The following is a 21,982-nucleotide window of genomic DNA, read 5'->3' as shown; positions in this document are numbered from 1 at the left end:
CAGTTTGGAATTCATCAGAGTGTGAGGAACATTCCTGACTGTTTTATTGAAAAATACATCTCTTTTAACTTACAATAATTCCGCAGAGGCTTTACTCCACTAACAAAAGCAGACAATTCCCAAACATTGGTGTTCTTGTAAATGGAAAACTACATAGTTTGAAGGGTGAAGTGAAGACAATCTTAACTCACCCACTCACTTTTGGATGTTGGAGCTGGCAATCATTGGTTCATAATTATGTTCTGGTTTCATGCAGCACACATCTGCTTCCAGAACGTCCATTAGGCTGCTTGGAACTGCTAGGGTGAAGAAGCCCCGGAGCTCTTAGTTTTATAACCGCTTGTTTTAGCGTCTCAGAAACAAACAGGTGAATATTTGATTTCACCTGATTGCCTGATGTCAGACTTGTCTTCCATGGCCTGCTGTTGACAGCTTTGTATCTAAATAGGGCACAGCTAAATTGATTCAGTGTGAGAGATTTTGTCAACAGCACTGTGCAATTTTCTAGTAAAAGTGCTGGAAGGGCATTGGGCAACACTTTCCTCCCAGCATCTTATTTAAAAAGCACTCTCGCCCACATGAGCTCTGCCTCCCCAGCAAGCAACCTGCAGATTATAGGTTGATGAAGACGCAACAGCTCGGGCTACCTTAACAACTTTTCTCTGTTGGGATCACTTTTGTCTTTTGCTTCTTCTCCATCTTTTTCAAGTACAAAGGTGATCATTTCTCAACCTGTGTTGTCTGAGACGTGCAAAAAGGCTCTGACAGCGCGACATTGTCTGTCACGTTCTGAAGAGAGGCTTCTCAGAGCTGCAGCGCATAAAAGGCAGAGCTCCAGGAAGAAAAGGTGTAGGTGCTGCTCCGCACCATCGCACACTTTCATTCATGTTTGAGAACAATCATAAAAAGACGATGGTGAGGACACTCCGCCTTATACTGCCGCTATGCAGTTAAAGCCCTTAGCGAGACGCAAATGTTCAGCTTTAGTTGCTCCTTTTTTATGACCAATTTGATTGAAAAAGTTCTCTCCTAAATTGCATTATCCTGAGAAGTGCTGCTCTTTAACCCACTTTTGCTTGTAGAAATGTTCTCACGAGACGACTCCACCCCTAACAAAGATGTGGCTTCAATGAAAACAAGGCTTGTCACAAAGTTGCTGTTCTCAGGGTTTTATAAATTAAGTTAAGCAATCCTGTTTTTCACTCATGAATACACAGGGCTTAAAGCCAAAAAGTGTTTCACAAGCAGCCACCATGAACCTTCACTTGAAGGACTAAGTGGACCGATCAAATGTTCGGTCTAAAGTAGATTCTTCACATGGTTTTTATCAGCTTTAATTTAGATTTCATGAGGGCTTTGTTTACGTAAAGTGTTGCATATCGGCGCAAAGCCACTTTTCTCCGTGACAGAATCAGCTGATTTACACTGATTTGCTATGACACCATTTTGAACATTGGACTTAAGACCCTCTACTGTTATGGAGGTATCTGATTGGTCAGTTTAAAACTTGAATAAGTTACAAAACAGAAAAAAATATCATGAATAAAAATTTGGATCATCCAGAAGAGCTTATAAAAGGCATCAGAGCAAGAATGTTTATTCTGACCAATGGAGGAACTGCGTTATATATGTTTATTTCTCCATAGAATTTTGGTTTCAGCGGCTACTTCCTGTTTGGAATGTGAGGGGGGGAGGGGTCACTCAGTCCAGTTCTCATATACAGTCAAAGGCAGAGAATAGTCTCAAAACAGTCTCATTCTCATCTTAAACGGGTCTTCGTTTTCATGGATCAGAAAGCGCAGGACAGCTGTGACTTTTTTGTAAAGGTTTGTCACTTTGTTCCTTGATTGTGACTGGACAATGCAATAACACAAGTCTCAACACCTCACAAAATTTCCCAAAATTCCAACACATTTTACCTCTGAAAGCTCAATGCATCAAGATGAATAACTATCGCTTTTTGATGGATTGATATCAAACCTTTTTAAAGTGTGCTAAAAACTAGGCAGGTGTGAGAGATTTAAGAGACCCTTCAGGTTATGTTGAAACTTCAGGTTTTATGTGCACATTTGTTGTTACATTTTTTTATTTCAATATTATTTTTTTAGAAGACACTAAAAGCAAAAATCTCAGATTTGTTTTATCCCCCTCCATTGAAAAAACTTTCAATAATGTAAGCAACACTGAGTTAAAAGGATGAAAATTTGTGGCTATTTTTATATGAAAAAAGTCTGTTTTTATAAGGAAAAAAAATTCCAGATTTACATATACCTTAAATCTATATATTTTTTTATCATTAATCTGACTTCATGCAAAAGTCTGGATTTTTTGGTCATTTGGAACAGTTTAGGTTCATTTGGATTGAGTCCTGTATGTCTAAAGTAACATTTTTTATATTTATATTTATTTATCCTAAAAAAATGTGTCATCAGAAATTTGCCCCCCCGCTACCATAAGCCTTTGGCAAGACTCGGCCTCATGACTCCTGACTGTACATGTGAGTTTGTGTTTTTAAAAGTCTTGAAAAAAATCACAATCCCTTCATTTGTTTTAAATTCTGCCAGAAAGGATTATTCTGTCCTCATCAGGAAACAAGGGTCTTAACCATGGCCACGACCTTTCCCTTACTCCCAAACAATGCCATGATCAGGGGATCAGGAGGCCGATTTTCCGGCCCTTCAAACATCTGTTCATACTCTCTCCATGAAAACATTCGGCAAACGTTAAAAAAGGAGGAGAAAGGAAGCGGCTGACATCATCATGCTCTCCATCCACCGCTCACTCCCTTCTTGTTTGAGCAGCTCCATCCAAACAGATGACCGGTTTGTCAGTGGGTGGGGTGAGGATTTAACATCCTCACATTTAATCACGGCGCAGACACCATTGCGTTACATAAATCCACCACAGAGCGGATTACTGTTAGTAATGTTGGGGGGAAATCCGATCACAATGGATATGTAAGTCCCAGACTGTGATTTCAGGCACTGAGTCACTGGAAGATTGTTCAGTGTTTACAAATGATTTGCTGGTTTCAATCCCAAGAGACCAGCTACAGAAAACTGATCTGGAAATAGTTTCAGCAGAGCGGCGTCCTGATACAGGAGTCCAGCTGTGATTAGAGGTCAGACCATGAATGAATAATTGAAACTGTTTATCACAATTATTACGACTTATCACCAGAAAAAAATATCACCAGAAAGAATCAGAGGATTGTCCTCTCTTTGTTTCTTGTCATTCATACATTCAGGTGGGAACCTGCTGCTGTGTTTGGATTACTAAAACTTTATCTTTTGGTCAGGCTGACGGTTTTTAGGTGTTCTATTAGTTCCTTTTTTTCAGTTTGTCTTGAAATTATGCGTCAATTAAATGGATCCATCAGTAAAATCCATCAGATCTGGGTGTGGTGAGAAAAATCTAGAATTGCTCTTTAGTTTAACAAAGACAAGATGTTTTATGTTGGTTCCGCCGTGTTTGGACAAATTCAGACTAAACTGTATATTGCACTTATTCCGATTCAATAAAGAATTCAATTTTTTTGTTTAGCAGCTTTTGTGAGTAATTGTAATATCAGGAATATTAATTTATTCATGAACTAAAAGATGAAACAGTTTTTGGTTTGTTGACAAATTGTAAGCTGCATGTCCTATAATGATGTCCAACTCTGCATTCAATTTTAATGGCTTCTGTCGCTCCTGCTGTGGTTGTGAACAGCTGCTTCAGCTGCAGCCGCTGCAGGAGGCCAACTTCAAATATGGAGGGTTTACACTCCTCCTATTGCCTTTTTCATCCCTGAAAAATATAATAACAGTCAATCAGGAAAATAATCGCCTTGTGTTTCTTTCACAGAGAAAAAGCAAGATGCACTACCAGATCGCTGTGATCATAAACTTCCTGGGTCACTGCATCTCCATGGTGGCGCTGCTCATCGCCTTCTTCCTCTTCCTTTGCTTGAGGTAAGCGCCGCTTCTGCGGAGGTCGCTCCCCTGATAATCTTAGATCGATGACGTGACAGAAACGCTCGCATTCTCCAGATCGCAGGAGTCTGAAAGCGCCGCTCGTTCTGATCCCGAAACGGTTTGGTCATGGAATGAAACCTTTACTATCTCCATCCAGCAGATGGAAAGGGGTTTAGACGCCTGCAGAAAGTAGGGCACATTTCCTCACAAATGGGAATAATAGACCCATCGCGGGGTGGGGGGGGTGGGGGGGGGGGGAATCAAAACAGACTTTTGGATGCCAGCTGGGACTGCCAATAGAGGTGGAAAGGGTTCTTCTGACAAACTGAAATAAGCTGCGCGTTAACGAGAGAAAGGTCTTAGCACCCTCAACAGCCGGGGCTGCTATCGATCTCAGAGACACCCAGAAACAGCCAGAAAAGCGTGAAAGGGCACGAGGAGAAGTAATAAGTGGAAGCTCAACAGGACTGCATTTGTGCCCGAGCTGTGTTTTAAGGCCTCCGTGAAGCGCAGAGACGAGCAGGGAGGACAAGCGTCAACCAGCCCGAAATGGCATTGAGGTGGAGGAGTGGGTTGGCATTTATTACCCACCTTCTGGACTTTGTAATGGAACTGAGCAGCATTTTGGGGCAGACTGTCACCGACGGTGTGATGGAGGGGACGGCTGACACTCCTGCTCAGTGTAGGGGAACCAGAAAGACTGAGAGAGGCAGAGAAAGGAGCGAGGTGTTCATTTCGTTCATGTGGCAGACAAATATTTTTAGCTTTTCACTGTGGGATGTACTTCTATGTGAAATTGAATTGTAAATGACCACTTCATGGTGCTCCTTGAGTGGGAAATTCAAGACTCCTGGAGAAATGCTCTCAGACCAGCATTCCTGCTGAAATTCTGAAACAAAGAGCTTTTTTTCTTGTTTAAAGTTAGAGCTGAAACACGCAGAGCAGTTGTTCCCATGGACTAAGAATCAGAACCATCCCATACTAGTTACCAACAGATTCAATCAAAATATTTTGGGTTTAGTGGTTTGAGAGGAGAGGAACAACAAAAAGCAAAGTTGGATGAAGAGGAAGAGCAGAGATGACAAACAAGACCAAAGAAAACAGTGAAGCTTCTGTTAAAGATACATATTAGATCAAAAACAGAGTTTAGAGCAATAAAATAAAGGCATGACGCTGGTTCCCACACTACAACTCCAATCAAAACTACTGGGGGTGTTGAATCCCTCTGAGGCCCTAATAAGCTCAGAAAACCATCATAGCAGTTCCAAACATCTGTCTTGTCCTTTGATTTATTTAATATTTTTTATCAAATACACAATCTGCATTTACCAGGCTTTGGACAGCCACAAACAGGATACTAGTTTGTTGATGCTGCTTTTATCTTTTTTTATGTTTGTTAATTTGTCCATCTGTCTGTCTATCCATCCTCACATTGTTTTGGTCTTTCTTTTAATCTTATTTTATTTAACTGTATTTGTTCTTGTTGATTTTGTTTGTTTGTATGTGTGTGTGTGTGGGGGGGGGGGTTGTTAATTTTTATTTATCTGGTTAATTGTGGATTTTTGTAGTTCATAATGTTTTGGGGGGCAGTTTCTGCTTTTGAAGGGGCATGTTTGACCTTGACCGGTGTAGGTAGCAAAAGTATTCGGCCTGCAATAACTGTCCGTGGTCCTGCGACTAACGATGGCGTCACACTACAGTAACACCGCTTGGACAAACTATATAGCTATGTAGCATTGAGATCTGCTAGGGATCTAAATTTTCACGTTTCATTTTGCAACCTAAAGTTCTTTTCCTCATAAGTTACAATGCCATTTTGAATTTTAAGGAGTGTCCGACATAATTGTTTGTTACACCGAATGCACAATAGGGAGACACATTGGCAATATAAACTTATTTTTCCAATGTGAGTATATGAATGACTGGATGAGAAATAGTATTTATTTATGGTGTGCAGTCTGGTTTAATGGGCCCAAATGTCAGTTTCTAACAGTTATGATTGTATAGTTTATATTTCCTTTTTAAAAAACATGTTGAAAGCATTAAAAATACTAATTACCAAAAAAAACACACAAAAACAGCAACACACACCTTGTTTTTTTGTTCAGTTTTTATGTATTATTCAAGTTATTGTAGAAAACAACCAACCAAATAATTAGGACTAAAACAAATGCTAAATGTCTTGAATCCAATTTTCTGCTCGTCTCCACAGCTGGCCACAGATGATATGCTGAAAGGGGAGTTAAATAAGTCCCTAGTGATATATAGTGGGACATTTCAATGTACAAATCATACATGTTTCCCACGAATAACGGTGTTAGCGTGTAAACTTGTGGATCAATCACTATCTCGAACATCATCAAACCAACAAACAGCCAATCACATAATGTGACGTCATCATTAGTTGCAGGACCCCGAAGGACCCCAAACAGTTATTGCAGGCCGAATGCTTTTGGTACCTCCAGCGGTAAAAACAGATCATAAACATCCAAGCAAGAAAACCAATTCTTGAGCTGGAGCAGCGTTTCATGGAAAATACTGTGAAAATGTTGCCTCTAATTTCAAACCAGTAAAGAAAAGGTGGAGCTGGAGACGCCGTCCCCGCCCACCTTTGACCTGCCAGAGCTTCTGCCCTCTGTTACAGCGATCAGAGTAAAACAAACTCTCAGAGTGATCCCGTCGTCCCTGCGCTCCGCTCTGGGACTAGAAGATGATGCCCAGGGCCCCGTTTCTTACTCACGCGGTTCTGGGGTTTGCAGCCACTTTACTTGTTCTTGAATCAGGTCAGCGGATTTTGTATTCTGTGGTCTGAGAATCGTTCAGGTGTCTCTGTGCAAACTCCCAGCAGGCACTGCCTTTTAGTGGAGCAAGTCTTCAGTCCGCCTGTGAGGCTGCAGAGACCTGAAAGGCAGAGTGCTGCTCGCTGAGGTTTACTCATCTTCACCCTCAGAGGAGAGGCGGGTCGGTTGATGGAGCGCGCTCACAGCCCCCTGAGCTGCTCCTTTTCCACATTTACAATCAAATACAAACGTCATAAGATGAATGGAAGAAAAATGAGATAAAAGAAGGAATGAAAGCGTGGGATTACAATAACGGAGCAATAAATGGACAAAAATGTAACAAGAAATGTGTAGTTGTATAAATGTAAATCTTGATTGTCTCATAAAATAGTGTTTAATTGAAGTATACTGCCAATATAAAGAAGGGTTGGTACTTTTTTTTATTAAAGCTCCTATATTTCACCAAGCTATAAAGGTGATTTTCAGTTGGGGCAAAGCCTGATGGGAAAGTTTTTCACCATTTTTTTCTTTAATTTCTTAAAATTATGTTTTTATTTACATTTTCTGTAAATTTCCTGTAAAGTTTAGAGGGATTCACAGCGACGGACTAATAACACGGGGCCCTCTGCAGCGGTTGTATTTAATTTAATTAATTTTTTTATCCTTACCAATAGGGTAAAACGTGGAATGACTTCCTCACCGGTCCACTTTAGGACAACACCAATGTCAAGAATTCAAACGTTTTGATAAGAATTAAAAACTGAAATCAATTTTAAATGTTTAAGAAATGTATTTTATTTTATAAACATTATTTCTACTTGGAAGAACATTACATTTATTAAATGTACTTATTTATGAATCCCTCACTTCCTAAAAAGAACAAATGACGATCTTCTGTCTTTTCTTTAAGGTTTAACTAAAGATGACAAAAGGAAAAGAGTTTTTTCAAATATTTTTCTCTGAACTGATGCCTCATTTAACCCATTGTGACCATCAGGGTATATATCGCTTTCCTTTGCCACTGCAGTCGAGGTCGGTGCCGGCTCAGCTGCACTTCTGTGATAAACATCACAAAAAGCTCGGTTGTTTTTAATAATAATAATAATAATGGATTGGATTTATCTGCGCTTTTCAAGACACCCAAAGCGCTTACATTGTGTCCATTATTCATTCACTCCTCATTCATACTTGGTGATGGTAGCTACTGTTGTAGCCACAGCTGCCCTGGGGCAGACTGACAGAGGCGTGGCTGCCATTTCGCGCCTACAGCCCCTCTGACCATCACCGGGATCATTCATGCGCATCCAGACACCAGTGGAGCCACACTGGAGGCAAGGAGGGTGAAGTGTCTTGCCCAAAGACACAACGACATTTTGGCTTGTGGGAGCGGGGATCGAACCGCCAACCCTTCGATCATTGGACGACCCGCTCAACCACCTGAGCCACTATCTGTCTTTTCAGTGCAGCTTCATGTCAGTTCTGAAGTTAAATACATCCCCATATAGAAAGGGAGGATAAGGAATAAAAATGTCTAGAATGTAAAAAAATGTACATTATTAGCATACGCTGAGTAAACTAAAGGAACAATCAACCTGACTTCACTCAGGATTGTGTAATCTCTCATGCAGCAGAGCTCGTAGTGCGCTAACATTAAACAGGAAATAAGCAAAATGAAGCAATTTTAAGGATAAACATGATTGAAATGATTAGAATCAAACCTATAAACTGCATTAATGGAACAGGTTAGTGGACACATTTATTTTATTATCAGTAGACTTCACATCTCATGAAGGCAGGTAAGGAAGACGACAGGTGAAGCGTCTGTCACCTCTCTCCAGACCGCACATTCCTGCTGTTTCAACCCGGAACTAAAAGCTCCAGAACTGATCCTAAACCCACCCAAATTATGCCCATCCACTTAAAGCAATTTTTACCTGTGGTCAGAATAAAAACGGCCCTATTGAGCTGAAAACCACCAATACTGCCTCGGCTCGCTAACTTGCAGTCTCTGGAGTTGCTGTTGACTGGAATATACTATTTCTGCTGAAGGACAGGGGGACCAAACACTTTTACATGATCAGTCTTATGCCAGTTCAGTAATTTGGGATGTTTTTTTAATGATAGAGTTAGACAGGATAGAGTTGGGGCCCCCAGGCGATCGCTTACCTTTGCCTAATGGTAAGTCCCCCCCTGATGATTCTTCGTTGGTGCTCACTGTCACCACCCAAAAATGTGATAATACATTTTCATAATTCTGTTCGAAATCCACCCTGCGACAGACTGGCGACCTGTCCAGGGTGTCCCCTGCCTTCGCCCAATGTGGCTGGGATAGGCTCCAGCAGCCCCGTGACCCCGAAAGGGAATAAATGGAAGAAGATGAATAAATAATTGTTCAAAATCCACATGTGATCAGATTTTTTTTTCTTTAGGCCCTATTTTGTTTAAAGTTAGTTGAAAAGTTAAAACTTTTATATATAATTTTGTTTTTGTTTTTAAACGGGAATTCTGTTTTGTCTAAAAAATACAAAACAAACTACTTATGGGAAAATAATTTCAAGAATTAAGCTGATATTGCATACTGATTTGAATATGCTTATTAGTATAAACCTGTACATTTTTAAAAGCACTGATATGTGCAAAACTCCAACATGAGCATCATTGTTTTTTATTTTACAAACCAGATAAAAAATAATTGTTTACAACATTGAGTTTAACAAAATAATTTTCCTTTGTATCACAAATTTTGATTTATGTTTATACATTTTAAAATAATTTAATGTATCATTTAATTCCAAAACATTTAAAATTTCGATTAAACATCTTTAAATTTTTATTTTTTATTTTTTTGGAGTTTCTTTCACTCAGTGTTCATTTTCTCTTATTCTTACTTGTTTTTTAAGAAAATATTTAAATTGCTTTTTGTTGCCTTTCTTATGTGAAATTTTTTTAATGTAAAACTACTTGAGTTTTGATCATTCCGCTCTTTTTTGTAAATGCTGCACAAATAACGTCTTATTTTCTTGCCTTGAATTTTCTCTGTTTTTGAAGGTTAAGAACAAACTGTTGAATCATTTTCAAACAGTGTGATTTGTGTAAAAACCAATTTAGAACCTTTTTGTAAATGCTTTCTAAATCCAAAAAGGTTTTTGTTTTTTGTTTTTTAAATTAAGATGTCAAATAGCATCAAAAATAAATGTTTGTTGGTCATTCTAAGAAGAAAATGCACTTTGTTAGTCTGAATTGTATAAAAATGTAATTCATATGCATTAATCTGTGAAGAAATTCCATGAAAAGTTTAAAGAAACACCCCCATATCTATGGATTCCTGCCACATAAGAGCGTGATGTGTGGATCTCATAACTAGGTTCAATTTATGTTTGAAGCTTTCAACTGCGACGTCCCTGGAGAATTTCCTCCAGATACATTTTTTAATATCAGGCGCTCTGAGAAGATCACGGCTGGCAGCTCTGTCCTGCAAACCCCAGCGTGGGATTTCATTTTCCTGCCACATGTGGAGCTCCTGTTGGATCCTTCCATTTATTTGATGTTTGGATCATTCAAGAGTTGATCTTAAATACGTTACCTGCGGTGTGATCAACTGCTTAATTGGACGCAGCTAATCATTTTTATCAAATATTTGTTTCCAATGCTGGGATAATAAAATCTTTTCCACCTTTCTTCTGCCTTGAAAGCATTTCCTACTAAGATAAAAAAAATACTTTAACTTTTTATTTAGTCATCAAAACAGGAAAAAGTGTTTCCATTTCTCAGCAGAACTGCAGAAACTCACCATTAAAAAAAGGGGGGAAATAAATGCAACAAGACTGTTTAAATATACATGTAAGGCCCGGGTTAGCAGAATAAATCCTGCCAGCAGTGGAGCTTTGTCCAATAATAGAAAGCTTTTATAAATAAATGTACCACAGGTGGGTAAAGTGGGAATTTTAACATTTAATATGGAATGTTCCAGATCCGTCAAGCTGTCTGCTGAAAGGGCTGCTCAGGCAAATCCACCAGTGAGCCACACAGAACTGAATGAAAGAATGTTTGCTGGATTGAAGTGAAATCCATTCAAGAGTTCGGTCCTAAATCACAACAGTCTGCAGCTAAAGTTAACATCTTGCTCATGTTAAATTATAGAGACTTGTTCCTTTACTTACATGCTTTTATTTATCCTGGTTTACATTTCTGTGTAATCCCACCTGAGAAAAACACACCCACGGTGATGCATCTGTGTGTTTCTGACCCACTTCCATTCCAATTTCTCCATGAACACACATGTGCAATTCATCGGCTGGATCTGGAGGGATGAATACGCACATATTTTTTTATTTTTGGAAAACCAATCAGCATTTCTAAAAAGAAACATAATTTGAGATCTGTTGGAAATGTGCAGATTTAGATCCAAATCCTCCATGCAGATTTTCATACGTAGACCGAAATGACAAATTTGGTTGTTTTTACATTTTGGTTTCTGTGTGTCTGATGTGTGTTCTGATCAGTCATGAATAGGTTTTGGATATCTGGAAATCAGGTAGACACACCGGCCCTCAAGGCCTGGAGTTGCCCGTCCCCAACATGTCCAGAGAAAACCACCCTTAACGATGCACAAATTGAAACTCCAACAAAATCCAAGCATCCTTTTTTTCTATGACCCCTACAGATTTGTGAGAAAGTAAAAGTAAGAATAATCAAAAAGCTTCCAAAACCAATATGTGGACAGGTTTATTTTAGATGGTGAAGATGTGAAGTTGAACTGATGAACATGGCATTCAATGGAGAAGGGCTCCCTTCTGCCTCTAGTGGTCTTTTGAGAAACTGCATGGTGTGATACCTCCTGGTTTTTATCAAGCTGGGACACGAAAGATGGGGCCTTCATGCCACTAAACACACGTGTGTTTTGCCACAGATGCTGCAGATCTCCACTCAGCGCAGTTCGTCCTTTTTGGATAACAAGAGAGCCACAAAGCTTTTGAAGAATGACCTACATAAAAAAAACTCCAGAGGACCATTGTGATATTTCAGTTCTAATTGTTCTACATGATCACGTAATAAATATTGTGCTTTAGTTTTATTGTTATTAGATTAAGCAAAGTAAAGTAGAAAAATAGAGCTGTAGCCAAACACACATCTTTGGGGAGTCTTCTAGCATCAGCATGACAGAGTGCAGTTTTACTTGGTAAAGCTGCATATGGGCTGCAGAAAGCAGGAGAGGCAGGACAAGAATGGTGGGTTTCAGCAAAGTTTCAAATGCTGTTTGCAGCTTTTGTTATTTACAATTAGGTCAACTATGGTGTTGTTTTTTCATATCGCATGATTTGTTTGAATGTTATGTAAACTATTGGCATAACCCAGCTGCAGAGTGGCACTGAAGCTCCTGGCATCTATGCCTTAACACTGGATCTTCTCTCAGTCACTGGCGTGCCCCTCGGTTGCAGATCTGCCAGAGAATCCCATCTGAGCAGCCATGGTCACTGTTTACAAATAGTCCTCAGATGATGACTGTAAGCCTCCTCATGAGGCGTAATCTACATATAAAGTATTTTTATCAAAACATTCAGTTTGTGCTTCTAATCTCAACCCTCTGTAGCTGCGGGATGAAGATAGCGGGATTTTACAGCAGATTTCACCTCCTTTTGCTTTGGCCAAGTCCATGTTGCTGCAATTCAAGCCCAACTTTATGGTTCCCATAAATCCCAAAGACTCACTTCAATGAAAATGGGGTTTTTACCATGTTCTTGTGACATTTTTCTGATGATGGAGGACATATATGAGGAAAATTAAGATTTAAATAGCATTTCTGAGTATGTCTGTAACCCTTATGCTATCCTAGGCACTTTACCATTGGGAGTTGGGTCATCTAGACCCACTAGACAGTGGGCTGAACCTTTTTCTTCAATGATTTGTGATCTTCACTGGTGTCCATGGATTACATGAAATCCTCTTCACCTTTATCCACCTTTGTCATGGTAGGGAGAACACGTCAATGTAAGGGAGGGGTCATAGGATAGCACAAGGGTAAATAAAATTGTTGTGAATCAGGAGCAGATGAAAAAATTAAAATGCTTGTACTGTAGCTGTAAGTTAGAAACTACAATCCGCTCCACTCCATTCCGATGCACCCGCTTGTAAAAGACCAGATCCATGTCCGTTTAGTGTTTGGTGGGGTTTGTGAGGGGATGTAAGATAGTAAGAGGAGAAAAGCAAGGGATGATGGGTAATGACGGCAGGTTTACTCAACTGATCCGTCCCACAACTCAGAGGCAAATTTTCTAAGGAACTCCTGCTGCTCTGCAGAAACAATGTCCTAGAAAACGACACTGTTTTTTAATTTTGGCTAAAAATGTCCTAGTCATGATTAAAAGACAACAGGGAACATTTTGAAAATAGATCAAAAGATGATAGGAATGGGAATATAAGCCTTCTACATCTCAATAGGTCAAACCATGTGACATTCTGACCTTCAAGGGTATTTTAAACCTTGCGTTGGGCTATCTAAAGATACTCTTTTAGTCATTTTCGGGATATTGACAGACAGAAAAAGGCGTATTAAAAATGAATGGCAAACTGAAACCGCGCAAGTGTGTATCCATCCTCACTCAGACAAAAACCGACCTAGAATAAGATCTTTCATCTCTTACATATTTTATAGGCTTTCTAAAAAGGTGGCGTTTAGTCCCATCCCTGTAACTTAAAACACAGAGTTTGATTTTCTCCTTTAATTCACCAATATGTCTGCAACACTGTTTCCTTAATACCAACAACAAATAATGAATCTCCCCACCAAAGCACCTCCTCACCAGAGACTCCCGCTGATGGATGATCTCTCAGTTAAATGCTTACTATGCGAAACCACGGCTCACTTGAAAACTAGTCCATCTAGACCACCCAGATCATCAGGAGGCTGTCCGCCGCCTGCCGTCCCCAGCCCCCATGTTCAAGCCAAACAGCAGCAGGATCGATACCGTCTCCACATTAATGAGAGGCTGCGTGCGCTTTTCTCCTGACGGACAGCAGCAGTAACTTCATTAATTATCCAAATCCCCCAAAGTGTCATTGTAATCTTCCTGGACTGCTTCTTTTTTCAGCTGAAGAAGCAGGGTGGTCATGTTCAGGATGGAGTCCTGTTCGCTTCCTACAGCTGCTACAAAAACAGATTTCTGCTGATCCAACTCGGCTTGGAATGAATCAGCAAAAGAAAATGCTAAATAAATGAACAGGGGAAATGTATTAACAGTGACTTGTATGCTCAGCTTTTCTCGTAATGATACCCATCAGGCAATGTGACCCCTCTGGCAGCACGCCATGGAAAGTGAGTGCACATGGCGTAATTAATACGACTGTTTGAAGACTAACCCTCCCCACTGCTGCTGGCACAACTGTCTGATGCACGAGGCAGCCTCGGCCTGACTACCAGTCTGACATCGTTGGGAGAAATCACTCAGCCGCTTGTTGACATTGCTAATTTGCCCCCTTCAAACAAAAAAAACTTTCAACGTTTATTTTAAAGCCACACAGCAACACATTGTCTTGTTTTTTTTTTTCTTCGTTTCATTTCTGTGTCTCCCTCACCTCTGAGCCAGTAGAAGTGACACCTATTAAAAATGGATGCGGTCTGAAATATAAATCATGTCACTCATGCTTGGCAGAAGCAGCAGCCTCTATCAGCTTTGCTGATGATGCCTTCAGCGGGTGACAACCAATGAGGACGTCCACTCATTTGTGTGTTTCTATTTTTGAACTGCCCGCTTGAAGGCACTTCAGTAGAGTTTTTTATTTACATAAAGAAAAAAACCATAGAATTTCAAGGGCATTGCAAAACAACATCAATGCCACAGCCTTTTCTGTGTTTTTGGTTTATTGTTCTGTCAAACGATTCAGTTTTGAGGAAAATCTGTCCAACAGCTGACCTCACTTCTGGCTGAAAAAGATGCTGTCATGCGGACCTGATCTCGACCCACTCAAAGTCAGCGAGGTTCAAATCCTCACACTGCCACCACTGTGCTTGATATTTGGTTTGACCCTTTTTAGTCTTTTGCCTTTTTGAGCTTTTTTGTTCTTTGCTTGTTTAATTTCCCCTTACACCTGTTTTTGGGACAATGCTAGATTTCCATCTATTTAGTAGAACCCCAACTTCCTTTTTTCACAGACATATTTATTATTAAATGTCGTCATTTTTTGCTGCAAAAAAAAAAATCACAAATATTGGCATCAATGTTTTGTTTTATAACAAAACATCAAACATGTAGAGACAAAATAAAATTCCACAAACACAGCAAAAACAAGGTCCAAACAATATCAGAAGAAAAAAAAACAGACGAAGCTCCACTCAAAGTTCCAAGGATTTAGTCTAAATGATATTTCAGTTATGTGTCATAACTCTTTTTATGTTTGTTTTTAACCAAAAATGTCAAAGCTAAATCTTGGTCAATCCATTAGGGTACATTTTGAATGAAAACAATGCTGATGGGGGGTTGGTGTCATTCCTATGTCTCTGTAAATGGCAGATTTGGTTGGCAAACTCACCAATCACAGTTCAGAGACTTCTAAGCGTTTAGGTGTTTTTGCTGGTTGGAGCAGTTAGAGAAAATACAGACAACTGTCTTGCATGTTTGCCATCGGTGTATATCCTAACTTTGATGGGGTCCAGAGTTGCCTGGAAACAGCCTTTTGACTCCAGACAGGCAGATGGACAACGTTCTGCTGTTATGAGACCGTTCCCATTTAATTATGATGAGTTCAATTTCTGCCGGCTTAGAGCAATTTCACAGCTGAAGAAAAACCGTATCGTTGGAGTTCAACATGTCTTTGAAAAGCTCCCAGAGACAAGCACGTTGTGTGGAGAAGTGGGCAGTAGCTCGAGGTCATGTGACGTGAGACGGAGGCCAGAAAACTAGTTTTCAGTTTGCATTTGATCCCTGCAGTGGGTCGATCACGGCGCTTTTCCTAAACAGACACACTGCAGTTGCAGGGTGTTGCGTCTGCCGCTGTAAACAGGACTCACTAATCAGTGAGCGTGTTCACTTAGGACAACATGGCAGCCAGTCTGCAGCACTTTAACAGCACCTCAGCTTTAAAGTGAGCAGCCAGTCAGGTGCATCATGGGAGTTTACGCTGTTTTTTTTTTTGTAATAGTTCATGTTTTGGTTCTGTGGGTGAGGAAGGTCTGTTTAAGTATCGAGGGAGAAAGAACACGCTTTTTGTTTTGTTTTTGAGGTTGCTTTAATTTATTCATTCATCTTCTTAACCGTTTTGTTCCTTTCGTGGTCTCGGGGCTGCTGGAGCCTATCCGGCATCTTGTGGGCAAAGGCAGAGGACACCCTGGACAGGTCGCCAGTCTGACGCATTCATTTGTAAAATGTCAAATACACAACTTCCTCACTGTCAATTTAATGAAATGCATCAGATCTTGTAAAAGTGTAATAAAAAGTAACTGTAAAACTGTGTAAGATATATATAGAGAGAGAGGGAGGGAGAGAGAGTCTTGCTTTAATGAAAAGTAACACAGGTACAAACTCAATATACTTAATAATGTTCCCATTGTTTATAGAAGTTCAAAATCCATCATAAATTAAATCATTTCCTGCTTCTCGTAGTATCTTTATTGAAAATTTGATTTTGACTTGATTAATTTAGTCCAAGCATAACCTTTTTTTAATACTGCAATAAATAATTTTAAAAATGTCAATCAAATTTAGATATCAATTGATAGATCGACTAGAATATAAAGGTTTCAGAAGAAGATGGGAAACCTAACGAGAAACATTTTTGATTTCTCCTTTTGGAGACCAAGTGGATGCTCAGATGCTCCCAGAACAATTACTGCTGGCGGCTCAAAAAAGTCTAAATCCAGCTCTGGTTCTTTTCCAAATCTAATTTTCCTTAGTGCCGCATCTGACTTGATCCTTCTGTCTTCCACAGGAGTATCCGCTGTTTGAGGAACATCATCCACTGGAACTTAATCACCGCATTCATCTTGAGGAACGCCACCTGGTTCATCGTTCAATTGACCATGAGCCCTGAGGTGCACGAAAGCAACGTGGTGCGTGGTAACTCCATTTCCTAGGCTAAAAGTAGCAGAACTTTGTATTTTTGAATTCTCCAGAAATACCTGATACAATAGAGAAGCAAACTGAAATGAACTTCAAAGTGAGCAATTTCATTGTTTTTAAGTAGCATTATTATTGGTAATGCTTTACTGCAAAAATAATTTTTAAAGTGCATGTAGGAAAACAAAATATTTCAGAACCAAAAAAATTCATGCCCAAAGATTGAGAAAAAAAGTCAATAAATACTGGCAGACATTGTCTGTGTTACCAATTAGACAAATCATTATTTTCTTTTGAAAAAACGTTTTTCTTGTGACAAATGAAAGGTTAGAAATATTCAAAAAGAGGATTTCTGCAAACCGTCTAAGCTTGCGGACAAAGAAACGAGTGGCAATGCTTTGAGGCTATTGTGCGAGAGATTTTATTTTTTAAAGCTGTTGTACGTAAACAAACCTGACTTAGATGTGCATTGGCAAGAGTCTGACGATACGATACGTATAGAGATACTGTACCGGAACAATTTTTCAATATGTTTTTACCTTAAAAAAAAACTCTACCTGAATATTAATACGACTTTTATTGTAATAAAATGGTCAAATTCATTTTACTTATCAACACCATATTTTTTTAGGATAAGAAAAAAAATAGAATGCATTTGCCTTCACCAATTAGGTTGTAAAACTATGATTAAGGAAATAAGTTGCTGTTTATTTCCAACATTACTAAATGTCACATCTTCAGTACTTTTAAACGATTCAGGAGCCTGAACCGTGCTTAAACTGGTGTTTAAAAAATAAAGGAAAAAGAAATGTCAATTTTGATGTGTGATGAGGCAGCACGGCAGGGTGAAGAAGAGCACTTAAATGGTGTTAAGATGCTGTATTTACATGACAGTCTGCAGCTGCAGCTCCGTTTTCTCACATGCAGAAGTTAACACGGATTTCTCCGCTCATCGCCACGACGTTGGCTTTTTTTGGAGCGTCACATCACGAGGATTCATCAGGTCGCTGAGATAGAACCTACTGCTGTGAAGTTCAACAGAACTTTGGGCTACTTTGCTGACAGCATTTAGGCTGATGCTACTTGCATTCGCCGCTGCGCAGCTGCACTCGCTCCTATCTGAGCCTGCTTCAAAGCACTGCACTTTATATGTTGCTGGCAGGAAAATGGCACAGAGTTTCGGTTCGATAGCCATCCCAAGTAAAAACTAAGTAGTGCATGTCATAACAACATAACCCGCTGGGCTGCTGGGCATTTAGCATTTAACACAAGCTGATTTTCGCTGAGATTTTGTAGTTGTTTTGTGCGGTGAAGAGCTGCTCAAAGAGGCTCCGTGTGCTCTGCTGCCAACTAGCGGTCAGAGGTTTAAGTGAAAAACAAGAGTCAGATGCTAAAAAACGCTCATAGATAAATAAATAAATGTCGTCCTGACAGCATTTTAAATCAACACAAATATCACCAAATGAAATATTGTGATATCTCACCCAATCGATTTTTCCCTTACATGATAAAAAGCATTGTGTCGTCTGCAAAAACGACAATAGTTTGGATAGCTGTTTCAAGAAAGCAGCTTCTGTTTCTCATGCTTCACATTGAACTTCACCAAAGTCTTTTTCCTTTTCAGATCTGGTGTCGCCTGGTTACCGCCTCCTTTAACTATTTCCATTCAACCAACTTCTTCTGGATGTTTGGAGAAGGCTGCTACCTCCACACGGCCATTGTCCTCACATACTCCACTGACAAGCTCCGCAAGTGGATGTTCATCTGCATTGGCTGGTGTAAGTATACGCTGCATGTCTAATATCCAATCAAGCAAATGTAAAAGTCTTTTGACTTTTTCTTGTGAATGATTCTGTCGTGCAGCAGTCCTGGGCTGCAAGGACCAGATTGTTTTCACAAATCGTCTTTCTTACTTCGCCTTTGAGGGACAATTTCTCCCCTGCCAGAAACTCACCAATATTTGCACACAACCCAGTAAGCCCATTGAAACGACTATTGTTGTGATTATGGGCTATATACATTTTTTTAAATATAATTGAATAGTAACCGGTGAAGGTGAATTTTACACGAAGTGAGAGGGCCCCCCCCCCCCCCAAAAAAAAAAAAAGACATCACGCAGGCGACACCGTTGAATAGAGCCAAAATGTCTTATGGGGCTAAAAAACAGTGGGCTCAACATTGAGTAGTTACACCAAAACAGTCGTGTCAGGAATTTCAAAAAGAAGTTTTGAAATATTTATGGGATAGCCACAGGACCCATTAGGCTATTTTGTAGCAAAGTATAACATTTGGCGATTTCCACATTTTTCCACAATATGGGAAATGAAAACGTTACATTAATGAAGTTTTACACACAAGCTGCCAGGTCAAGTCTGTAACCACAAGCAAAGTTTTGTTGACCTTTAACCTTGAAAAGGCGTCGCCATCTTAAATTTTCCAGGATAATCTCCTTTATTACCAGTTACAAATGTAAACTTCTCCAACAGATTTCAACCTCCAGACTCCTTGAGCATCATTGGGAAGCTACTTGTGAAAAAATGTTGGAATTAGAAGTTGTAGGTTATGAACGGGGAGGGGGAGGGGGGATTCCTGTTCCTCGCATGCTTTTTACTGAAATGCTGTGAAAATGTTACACATGAATCCTTCACTCAAGCCGAATGAAACATTATGACCATATTAGGACAGTGGGCGTGGCTAACAAACCCCCCATTGCCAAGGACATCCAAAACATTGTTTGTTGCATTACAAAACATGATTGTTCATGTTCTGGTCATTTTGCATGATTACATTTTGAAACTTGTGTTTTCTCACTGTGAGAGTATTTCTACTGGAGTTAAATGCAAATCTGGGCCACATTTTCGTGTTCAGAGAGCCACACGCCCTGAGTCAGCACAGCAAGGTCAGGAAACTGCAGATGTGGGCCAAAAGGGATCTGGGCCACATCTGACTGACCTTATTCCCAGTTCAGGTGACCAATCAAGGCCTAAATCCCCAAAAGCTAAAAGTCCTTAAAACATGTTTGTAGGTCTGAACTAAAACTGAGCCAGAGGAAATGAAAACGTTTCTATCTGGACTATAAAGTATCAAATTAGGACACTAAGATGTCCTGTTTGAAGGTTTTGTGGGGTGATGATAGCAATTTTCATCCTTCTTTAGTACAAAATGACCACATGTCCCCACATCATCGTTGTCCACTTCAAAAAGCCACTTGTGGTCCCTGACTGAATTTAAGATAGGAGTTAGCAGGTTATATGGCGAATAGGTGAAAGAGTACAGCCCATATGAGATTGTAAAAATGCCAATGACTTTTTGTGAAAGTACAATGTTCGGGTCAAGCTCATCATCCGTTCATCTTGGATCTTATATCTAAAAACTCACCCATTTCTTTTTAATTTAGCTCTCAATCTTTTTTCTTATTTCAAGAAAACCATCTACAGTAGAATCATATATTTCTGTTTCACCTGACTGTCAACCACAAACAACCATCATGAGAGTCTGAACTGATGTCAGACATTCAGAGGTTTTCTGTTTCCTTGCATGGGCCTTAGGTTTTTACCATTTAATTTTAACCGTGTTTCAAAAATTTGCAAAATCTGTTAAAAGTTGTAGATTCTGACAGTTCTTTAAAATGGGAAACATACTATAAAGTGCATTAAGTAGCGAGTACTGAAAGAATCCTGACAAAACCTTGGAAAATACATTTTGACATCTTTCCCAGTAAAGGTTTTCTCCCAGTTTAGCTTATTTATATTTTACGTTATTCCAGCAAGTTTAGCATCAGTCTTTTGTCCTTTTCTGTCATTTAACACAGACACAGAGAGCAATTTGCTATGTCTATAAGTGCTATACGTCTTTCAACAATGAAAGTTAAGTTTAGATGCTTAAGTTGAGACACTTCCCATCATGCATGACTATTTTCCATCATTGTGACTCCAAATAATCCATGAAAGACAGCCAACAATAGCACAGAGTTGGCTAAACGAAGACACCGGGATTTGGTTTGACAGCTGCAAAATTCATTGTGAAAAGCTCACAATCCCTCTGTTTCACACTGTCAAGCTAAACTATGTGCTGCTGGAATTAAGAGCATTGTGTCAGCTGCACTCCATTTCCCACTGGGTGTAGTGTGAAGGATCTGCATGCAGAAGGTGGCAGCATATTTCAGAGCTGCTGTAAAAAATGATTAAATCAGATCGCATTTCTTGTGTTTGACACAGCTGTAATTTGCTGGCTTTACCGACCCGCATGTCAGCAAGTTTATGAAAACAGATTAACACTGCAAGACAAAGGAAGCTTTGGCTCTTTGAGATGTTCCTAAGGTTTCGAATTACACAAAGGAAGGGGAATCGCTAATGACGTCGAAAGTTTCCAAAAATTAGGATCCCCCAAATGTGTGACATGACGGCTTGTAAAGCCTTCATGCTTCTGTTGCTGCCAATTTGGTGTGAGTAATTGCTGTTTGTCTGCTTTATTAAACCTCTATAAGTGTGTTAATCATCAGATCACTTCGCATTATCATCAACCAAAGTTAGGCTCTTTATTCCTGCAAATAGAAGCAGTTGGATGCTGACAACTCTTGGCTTGCATCTGCACACAGCGGCACACAAACAGCAATTTCTTCTGACAGAGCCTGGCAGCCACCAGTGGTGTCCCTGGAAAAAAAATATCACCTATCTTCATCACTTGCACGAATATCTGTGTTTAACATGTAAGAATTGTTTTGCTGTTTCTTCACTTCACAGGTATACCATTCCCCATAATAGTGGCGTGGGCCATTGGGAAGCTCTACTACGACAATGAAAAGTAAGCTTTTGGCTACATTAACTTTTTTTCTTTCAAAGAAAAAGGCAAAACTCATAAAGGAGATAAATGTCTGTTAATTATCTGTTGTAGTCACATCAGCATTGTGAAATAGTCTTTAATATTTATCGAGCCTGGCATCATTTCCACTTTGACTGAAAGTGTTTGTTCTCGTTTGCCAACTATTAACACTCTGAAAATGGGTTCTACATTCACAGTGTGAGCCAAATGAAAAAAATATGCAAAGCCCCAACATTTCCTATTTCTCTGCTCCATAGAGCTCTAATGTTCAAAAACTATTAGAAGTCACGAATGACACGTTGCTCCGTCATAACAAACCTATACTCTATGTCTTGATACGAACCACTCCCACATGGACCAGCTGGCAGTCAGGAAT

At 39.6% G+C, this 21,982-nt stretch overlaps 1 protein-coding gene across 1 annotated transcript in view; it reads left to right on the top strand.

Moving 5' to 3' along the window:
- LOC101166997 (corticotropin-releasing factor receptor 1) overlaps positions 1 to 21,619 on the top strand; it is a 107,892-nt gene extending 86,273 nt beyond the window's left edge. The window contains exons 6-9 of the mRNA XM_023949582.1: positions 3,847 to 3,953; positions 16,658 to 16,778; positions 18,410 to 18,563; positions 21,528 to 21,619. Of these exons, the coding sequence (XP_023805350.1) occupies positions 3,847 to 3,953; positions 16,658 to 16,778; positions 18,410 to 18,563; positions 21,528 to 21,592 (447 nt within the window). The 3' untranslated portion in view covers positions 21,593 to 21,619. The remainder of the gene's footprint in view (positions 1 to 3,846; positions 3,954 to 16,657; positions 16,779 to 18,409; positions 18,564 to 21,527) is intronic.
- Positions 21,620 to 21,982: the final 363 nt, after the last annotated feature.

This window comes from Oryzias latipes, chromosome 19 (genome assembly GCF_002234675.1).
Source record: "Oryzias latipes chromosome 19, ASM223467v1".
NCBI lineage: Eukaryota > Metazoa > Chordata > Actinopteri > Beloniformes > Adrianichthyidae > Oryzias > Oryzias latipes.
This window is presented reverse-complemented; position numbering and strand designations above follow the sequence as displayed.